Raw genomic sequence first — 9098 nt, 5'->3', positions numbered from 1 at the left:
GAGTGTTAAAAACAGCTCTCTGCTGAAGTTCTATTCCAAAAGAAAACTCTGGAGAGAGGGTAAATTTGAATGCAAGTAGAATCCCAGGGAAAATTTCTGAGTGCTTTAGGAGACAAATGTGTTCCTAAACTGAGATCCTCATCAGGAATATGTGAATAAGACTAAGATTTCTCTTAAGAGATGGACCCAAGACATGGTCCTTTACCAGCATCCTGGTGACTTGATAGAGTCAAGAACCAATTATCTAACCCCTTGGGAAAATACCTGCGGAGCTGCTGTGAGGGAGATAGTCATGTTTCTCTTAGGTTCAGTGACAGCTGTACAGAAATAGTAGCTGCAATGCCAATATTTGGATTGCATAAGTCCTTTATTTATTTCTACTTTAACTTTTATCTTGTATTAAGGGTGTCATGGTCCGTTTGGATCTCTCATTTACAAGACTATGTACTCTGTGAATTAAACTTTATTTCATGAGCTCATTAAGAAGTACAACAAACACGGCAGGTCTCAATCCCCTTTACTCAGACTAGTCTGTCCTGTGAATTCACTTGCTCACCATTCAAGTCTTAAAGTTTCATAACTTATAACCTGTAATTCTTAATCCATGCACTTAGGCACAAAAAGAAGAATTCGTTAAATAAAGTTTAATTCACAGTGTACACTGTCCTGTAAATTTGAGAAATCCTAACGGACCGTGACAAAGGGTGATTGCAAGATCACTGGCAAATACCGTGATGTTTAATTCCAGTCCCTGAACAACTCTTACAGTGCCTGGACTTCCTTGTTTAAATTTCTCAGGTTCCATAAAGACACAGAGAATACTTCTTCCTGAAGACATTTTTGGCCTCTTTCAGGAGCTGATAGTGCAGGCTGACTGTGGCAGGCATGTCTTCCAGGGATTAGCACTACATGGAGACTTCGTGGCCTGCAGCAAGTCATTCTCTAGAATCTGAGGTTCTCCTGCAAGTTTGTAGGGGAAAAAAGTTACACACCTGAACCTGGGGTACTTTCCTTGTGATACACATGGTCAAAAATAAATTTATTTATTTTTTATGTAAAAAAAAAAATGTATGAACATGCACTGCCAGTACAATTGAAGACACAGGTATTGTCTGTGGATCTTCTGCTGGCTGACTAGATCTTGCAGTGTCTGCTCAGACTCCATGTGTTTGGATCAGAAATCATGTAGCTCAGGGGTGATTAGGGTGTTGCTAAGTCCATGCCAGTAAGTTCAACTGAAGAGCGAAGTGTATTTCCTTAGATCAAGCACCACAGTAGCCATAGCTATGCAACTTCTGGCCAGCTTGCATTGTGGGCAGAGCTGATGTCAGTTTGCAAAAGCTGCGCAGACATACCTGCAGGCTACATGTGGAGTTTCAAGCTGGAATCTGAAGTCTGCAGCCTGTACCTCCATATCCAGATGGATTGTGACTACCAGCAACTCCATGAACAAAGTAAATGAACAAATTAGGTGGCTCTGCAGGCACTCTTCAGACTGCCACCCGTAGCTTATTGAGCAATGGGTCAGCTTTGCCTTAATGAATTATGAAAGGAATAGAGCTTCAATTACATGTCTTACAACACTGAAAGAAAATAACTCAGCTTAAAAAAAAAACCAAAAAAACAGTTAAAGATGGAATTGAATGTTATGCTTTGTGAGAACTTGCAGTGGTAACTTCTAAGTTTTCAGAGAAAATAAACATGCAGACAGCTCAGAAAGCAAGATGGCTCAGAGAGGGTAAGCCATTGGTCATATCCAAGAGACAATATGAAGATATGAAGAGCAATTACCTCACGTCCATTCCATCATGTATATCTCAAGGGAAAGCTCTAGGATTATTCTTTATTACTTATCTTCATTTTGGTAACAAATTGTTCGTATCACCAAAGCCTATTTTGTATATGGCTGAAGTGTTAGTAGTGATGTGCTTGTCTTACACTCACATTGTTGTGCCTTTCTTCTTCATGGCAAATGTTAGAGGAAAGAAAATACTTTGCAGAATATACCTGCCCATAGCCAGGACATGTTCTTCCCATGATTAAGACTGGTCACAGGGGTTTTTGATGATCATAGGAGTTGCAACCTCTCTTTTCTGTCAAGCAAGTGATTTAACAGCTGGATTAGAAGCTATTGAACCTGTACCCAAGCATGGAGCAGTGAAGAAATACTCTACTTTCTTCATAGTGATTCCACAAACAGAAACCAGAAAATAAAATCCATTCAAACTGGAACTGTTGCACTGGGGGGTTCCTGACTGTGGGAAGGCTTTGCAGGAAGACAATGTTATCAATAGAAGAATAGAATCTAATTTCAGCTGGAAGGGACCTACAATGTTCATCTAGTCAAGACTGTTCCTATTTGATCTGTGTAGCAGTAACTTTTCCTGGAACATTATATTAGGTGTAGGTATCAAGGTGTTGGCAGTGGGAGGCTGCAGAGGCTGTCCTGTGCCAGGCAAATGGTTCAAGCTGGCTCTGCAGTGGACCCACTGCAGGACACAGATGTGCCCATCAGCTGAACTGGTGGTGCAACTGTGAAAACATGTTTAAGAAAGGTCAAAAATGATGGAGACAGAGAGGAGGAGGGAACAAGAAGTATGAAACAGCAGATGTAACACCAAGGTCAGAGGAGAAGGTGGAGGTGCTTCATGGCAGAGCAGATATTCCCTGCAGCCCATGGAGGACCCATGTTGGAGGAGAGGGAAGCATGAGAAGGAAGGAGCAGCAGAGTCATGCACTGACTGTAGCTCCCCATCCCCTCCTGCCTTTGCATGGCTCCTTTGCATCCCCTCATGGCTTGGCTGAAGGGACCGAGTGTAAGCTATGGTGATACAAGGCAGGGGGAGAGGAGTCTGGAGTGAAGTTGAGCTTGGGAATGGGGGATGGAAAGGTGTTTTCCCTAAGTGCTTTAATGTTTGTTGTGGGTTTGGGTTTTTTTCGGTTGTGGTTTTTTGTTGTTGTTTATATTAATTGGCAATAAATTAAGTTAAATTCCCCAAAGTTGAATCTGTTTTGTCCACAACAGTACTTGGCGGGTAATTTCCCTGTCTCAACCCGAGAGCTTTCTTCCTCCTGTTGTTCCTATTTTCTCCCCCATTCCACTGAAGTGGGGGGCTGGAGAGTGAGCAAGCAGCTGGCTTGGAGTTTGGCTGCTAGCTGAGGCCAACCCACCACAACCATGTTAATAAATCTGTTTATTAAGGGATGCATATGGAATCAGGGATCAGGGTAAGAAGCCAGTACATCTGGTTATCTGTATATTAAAGTCAGTTCAAGTTGTTGAGATGTGATTGGAAGAACCTGACTTCAAAGTCTAGGGCAGCAAGACTTCATGTGTCTATGAAAAGGAAGAACTACTTGCACGTTCTCCCAGGTCCTTTGCTGCACCCTGTTCGGTGGGGTATGGCCTCATAATGGGCTGATTCCTGGTAGCTCAAGTCACTCAAGAGCATGAGGAATTTAAAAAACAAAACAAAAAGCAGGGACAAATGAGAACAAAAGGCAGTGAAGTCTTTACAGGAGCTCGTGTTTTCCTGCTCCTATCTAGAAAAAGCGCTCTTGACTAGTAACAGTAATTGTAGTCCTTTACAGTTTTGGTGGTAGGAGTGCTTTTAGCATTTGTGAGGTTTGCTGCAGTGCCTGCTCCGTGGGCTCAGCTCATCAGCTAGTGCTCTGGTCCTTCTGTCCCGAAGTATTGCATGAGGAATATGAGGGGGTTTGGGTGGTCAGGAAAGTGTGACGTGTTCTGGTTTTGTCCTGACAGAGATGGATGAATGTTCTCTGCCAGACAATGGTGGGTGTGAGCAGCACTGTGAGAACACACTGGGCAGTTACAAATGCACCTGTGAGCCTGGCTATGAGTTGACAGCTGATAAAAAGAGCTGTGAAGGTGAGTAACCTACAGATTGAGGCATCTGTCTATAGGATGGGTACTACAGCTAATAATGAAATTGAACAATCTTAGAGATGATTTTCCTTGCACCTACATCCTCTATGTTTTTGTTTCTGTTATCTTCCCCTACCTGAAAAATTTATTTTTGTCTACATCTTCCGTTGTAAAACAGATTTTGGTTGAAAAACCGGAAATACTCTGATTTTCTCCTCCTAAACATCTCTAAAACCAGTTGTTCTTCATGGCCAGACATCCCTGTTCGGACCAGATCTCCTACAGTGCAGCATAAGGGAGAGCAGACATTACAACCTAACCATGGAGTGGCCCAAAAGTATTTCAATCTAAGGCTGAATTTATTTTATTTTAAAGACCTTTCTTTTGTATCATAAAATATCAGTGTTTTGCTTCCATGCAAAACAGATATTGTCCATACCAAGGAGTAAATTTCCCTTCCCCCCCCCCCCACCCCGAAACTGTTTCTGTCAGCTTTCTATTTATACAGTTAATCTCTTGCAAAAAATGTTTGGTCCCACCAACAGTGGAGCTGTTGGTGAGGCAGGAATCCACCCATTGTTCTTGTCTTGTAGCTCTGCTTTTCAGCTGAGAAGTGTAGGGAGCTCCATGTGCTGTGAGTGGTGCTCTCAAGGTCACCCCGTTTGCTCTGACTTCTACTTTTGTCAAACTTTTGGGGAAGGCTGTTATTGGCTTGGTGAGGGCAGAGTTAGGTATGTGCAAAAGCCTTTTGGAAGCTTTACTTTATTTTTTTAAAATAATTTCTTGCAATTTTGAGCAAACCAGTTGGTATAACTTGACAAGCATTTATTGAACTTCACTCTTAACCTCCTATTTTAGAATTCATTTGTGGGCAATACAGGAAGGATAGTCTTTGAAATTGTAGTGATGCACATCAGAGTAAATTGCTTTTGTTTCTCTAGACGCACTTCCTTGCTACGCTTTTTGTATTGAAGCTGCTCCCTTGGGTTAGTTCTCTTAATGCAAAATGATGCTGGGAACAAGACACAGGAAGCTTTTATCCCTGTGGGTTTTGAAGATCTGGCTGTATCTCATTACTCCCAAGAAACAGCAAGAAAAAATTGCTTCATTGCAAATAGAATTTTGCAGCAAAAAAAGCAAACTGAGGTTGATTCATTTGAGGTAAAAGCCATGCTCTCCCACAAGAGGATGAAGCTGAGATGTCCTAAATTTTTAAAGGAAATGGGATAATAAAGCTAAGTCTTTGGCTTTGTCTACAATTTTCCCTAGAGCAGGTGCAGTCCACATATAATAAGCCACTGAAGATCTGCCAGGGGTGTCTTCCCTAGCATTCCATTATCTTCTAATTATTCTGTTACTGATAAACTTGAAATAGTAAGGTTTGTAGGACTGAGCGTGGGTGAATTTACCAAGCTGGCCTTTACAACTGTATTGTGCATGTCAAGTCAACTGATCCACAGTAAGCCCCAGGCTAGATGGTAAAAAACAGATCAGTCTTACATGGTTTAGGTGGCTCTCAGGGCCATAGCCTGGCTGTGTGTATTTCACTGGTGATTTATAGCAGGTGAGATTTCTCTTTTCTTCGCAGCTCCTGGCATTTAAAACCTGTTCTGGAGGTCAGGATTTGAAATGTGCCACCAACCAGGATCTGATTCATTTCCTAGCTAACAATGTGGCCCAATCTGTGTGTCTGGACAGAACCAAGTAAAACTTGTGTTCATTTATTGCCTCTCCAGCTGCCTGTGGGGGCTTCATCACCAAGCTCAATGGGACCATTACTAGCCCTGGATGGCCCAAGGAATATCCTACTAACAAAAACTGCGTCTGGCAGGTGGTAGCTCCAGCCCAGTACCGGATCTCTCTGCAGTTCGAAGTGTTTGAGCTGGAAGGCAATGATGTACGTAACCAGTCCCTGCATCTCAGAGGTGTGACTACTGCCTAACTCAGAACTGAATAAATCCTTGGGGTACAAGGAAGAGGAAACTCTCTCTTACTGGTGGAGCTTCTGATTGTTTCCCCACCCTTGATATAATTAGCCAATAACAGCGATTGTTCTACCTGAAGTCTGGATCTGCTTTCTGTATGGAGTGGAAGGATTAAAGCTGTTCGGTTATAAATGAGCTTCTTTTCTCTACCAGTTTTGCATAACTGTAGATGTTTTCCAGCCTTAATAGGTGTCCCATCCCCCCCTTCCCCAATGCTGCCTTTGCAGGAAAATAATTGGAAATCAACAACGAACTAAAATTCTTCAAGGATAAACAAAATAACCAGTAAAAGAGTCTGTTTTCGGCCCTGCTAAGGGCAGGGTGGAATTTGAACAAAGCATTCAGGTCTTGCTTTCCCCACTGTAATTGGGAGCAGTGACTCTTCCTTAATTCAGCAGGCTGCTGAAGTTTATTCAATGCTGTCAGGTTCTTGGATAAGGTGGGAGTAATTATTTTAGCTAAATTAAATGGAACCTTTATTATTCTGATAAACACACCCATACTTTAAGACTAGGGCAGCAAGGGAAGGGGGTGAGAACAGTCACAGAGGAGAATTTGGGGAAGTTAGGAGTGTATTTGAGTATAAAGCTGGTTTTGTTCCCTCTCAGTCAAACCTCTGTCCCCTTCGTCTGAAATGCTCTGTTCCAAGCCTACAGAGCTGAGAAATCTTCTCCTCTCTTGGCAGGTCTGTAAGTATGACTATGTTGAGGTTCGTAGTGGGCTGGCTTCTGACTCCAAGCTGCATGGCAAATTCTGTGGCTCAGAGAAACCCGAAGTAATCACGTCATATAGCAACAACATGAGACTGGAGTTCAAATCAGACAACACGGTCTCCAAGAAAGGCTTTAAAGTTCACTACTTCTCTGGTACGTGGCTATATTCTTTGACTTGCTTAGCTATCTCCTCTGACTCAACCTCTGGTGTTTGGTGAATTTTCTTCAACCTCCTGTCAAATCGAGCAGAGCCTGACATGGTTAGTTACATCTAAAAAGCATGATTGCTCTGTGCTGTATCGCCTTTCATCTTGGTTTCTCAGTGCAGTATATGGTTCAGTTTCATAGTGTGGTGTCAACAAGATGCATGGATTTCATCAATGCCTCCAGTCCTTTCACAGCAGGAAGCAATGGGGAACCCAATCCTAAAACTTATTTCTATCCTTGGAGTCATTAAGGAAAGGCTTTTACCTCTGAAACTAGAAGAGTTAGAAAATTTCCAGAAGTCTTCTGTATAGGAATCCTTCCTATCAAAGCAGTGCATGCTAGTGGAAGTTTCTAATCCTCTGTTCTGAATCCTTTGTAGCTCTTGGTATCAGTGATGTACCTTGTTGGCAGGCGGTTCTGGAGATTAACTGTACATCGTATGGAAGTGGAAATTCAATTTCATGCTGTGTTTTCAGCAGAGACTGAGGAGTATTAATATTTTTGAGGAGGATGACCAGGCAAAATGGCCTTGAATTAAGACAGTTGCAGAGTAGAATTAGGGCTAGGGGTTTGGCTTATTAAATCTAACAGGAGGAAGGATGGGGTGGGTTATGTTTCATCTAGAAATACGTTTGGGAGTGAGGAGACAGATGAGGTTAATGAGGTCCAGGGAGGGCATTGGCCCAAATTGGCCCTGGAGATAAACTGCTCATAAATTAAGTTGGACTGGAAACCATGAGCAGATCCTATGCTCAGAACAGTGAGATTTGGGAATGCATAGTCCTGAGCACACAGGAATGAACATCCACTGGGGCATATTTCAGCTTCAGGGAGCAGCTTGTACCTTAGATCCTCTTCTCCATCTGGCTGCTTGTGCTCTGGGACAGAACTGTTTAAAGATGGAACTTGAAAATATGAAGACTGACCAGTAGTTTTTTCCTTAGGCTAGTGAATTTGTGTGATACTTTTCCTGGACTCTATGCTAAAAGAAAGAGACATTGCTACAGGTTTCTTTGATATAGGAGTCTTTAACCATTCAAAACCTACATTATATAATAAAACACGTGTGATGCATTTTATGGAATGAAATACAATTGAAGAGAATTGTATCTGTGCTAAAAAGCTGACTGGACTAATCCAGCAGCAGAGGTTGGAGGTTTGCACTGGTATCTACCAGTCTGGGTATGGGACTCCCATCTGGCGACTGTGGTGGTCTGTTTCTCACTGTCAACTCAGTGTTGGTCGGTTTGATCCTGCCCAGACAAGGATGAATGCTCCAAAGACAATGGTGGTTGCCAGCACGAATGTATCAACACCTTTGGGAGCTACGTTTGCCAGTGCAGAAATGGCTTCATGCTGCATGAAAACGGCCATGATTGTAAAGAAGGTAAGGTATCCACTCCCTGCCCTCAGGAAAGACAAGGTGCTTCAAATGTGGTTTGAGAAAGGGTGCTTCCTTCCCGATGTTGGAAGGATGTTTGTTCAGTGTACTGGGCTGGAGCACTGAAAAAGCCCCAGCTAACAGGAAAACTGGCTAGGAAAAGGAAGAAGAGGGCTTATTTTCAGCTGGATCCATTCCCCAGTCTGGCCCTCTATATGGCCATGGGGGATAGACAGGGTGGGGGCAAGAAGTTGAGCAAGCGAAAGGAGCAGTTCTGGGACATTGGGCTAGTCACTGTTTCTTCATTTAATTATTGGGTTTGAGTCAGAAGAGAAAGGATGAGCTGATCTAACCGCTTGCTGCTGCCAGAATTACATTTCTTCCTGTGCCCTTCCTGTGTACGGTCTCTGGTCCTTGTCCAGTCTCTCCATGGGTTGATTCAGCTTTCCAAGTCAGCAAAACAACTCAAGGCTGAGACAGCACCAGAGTGGTGGAGGGGCTGGACACCATGTCACTGGGAACAGGGCAGATGAGATGGAGGAGCAGGGGAATACATTTGGGAGTGAGGAGGTGGATGAAGTTAATGAGGCCGAGGGGAATGACATGGTTAATTTCACCAGCTGCCAAGTTATCTCAGAAAAGTATAGGACAAACCCACCAGAACTATGCAGTAATATTAAAAGGTCTTGTTCAGTGACTGAAGCCTTCCCTGTTTCTGCCCTGTTGAGGGTCTCAGTGGGCAGAGAGGAGCACGTAGGACGTTATGTGGTTCCCATGTGAGACCTGCCTCAATGCATCCATCTTGTGATCTCTCTCTTTCAAGCTGGTTGTGAGCATAAGCTGAGTGGTGCGGAGGGAACAATGAGCAGTCCAAACTGGCCCGACAAGTACCCCAGCCGGAAAGAGGGAACCTGGGACAATTCAGC

The 9098-nt window shown here is 43.3% G+C and overlaps 1 protein-coding gene across 1 annotated transcript in view; it reads left to right on the top strand.

Annotated features, from left to right (window-relative positions):
• The window catches only part of LOC104159511 (tolloid-like protein 2), a gene marked incomplete at its 5' end in the record, with an annotated part of 37586 nt that overhangs the window by 24795 nt on the left and 3693 nt on the right, over positions 1-9098 (top strand). The window contains 5 exons of the mRNA XM_009697440.1: positions 3764-3889; positions 5623-5783; positions 6557-6737; positions 8053-8178; positions 8996-9096. Coding sequence (XP_009695742.1) covers positions 3764-3889; positions 5623-5783; positions 6557-6737; positions 8053-8178; positions 8996-9096 — 695 coding nt within the window. The remainder of the gene's footprint in view (positions 1-3763; positions 3890-5622; positions 5784-6556; positions 6738-8052; positions 8179-8995; positions 9097-9098) is intronic.

The sequence above is a fragment of the Cariama cristata genome, unplaced genomic scaffold, assembly GCF_000690535.1.
Source record: "Cariama cristata isolate BGI_N322 unplaced genomic scaffold, ASM69053v1 scaffold18453, whole genome shotgun sequence".
Taxonomy (NCBI): Eukaryota; Metazoa; Chordata; class Aves; order Cariamiformes; family Cariamidae; genus Cariama; species Cariama cristata.
This window is presented reverse-complemented; position numbering and strand designations above follow the sequence as displayed.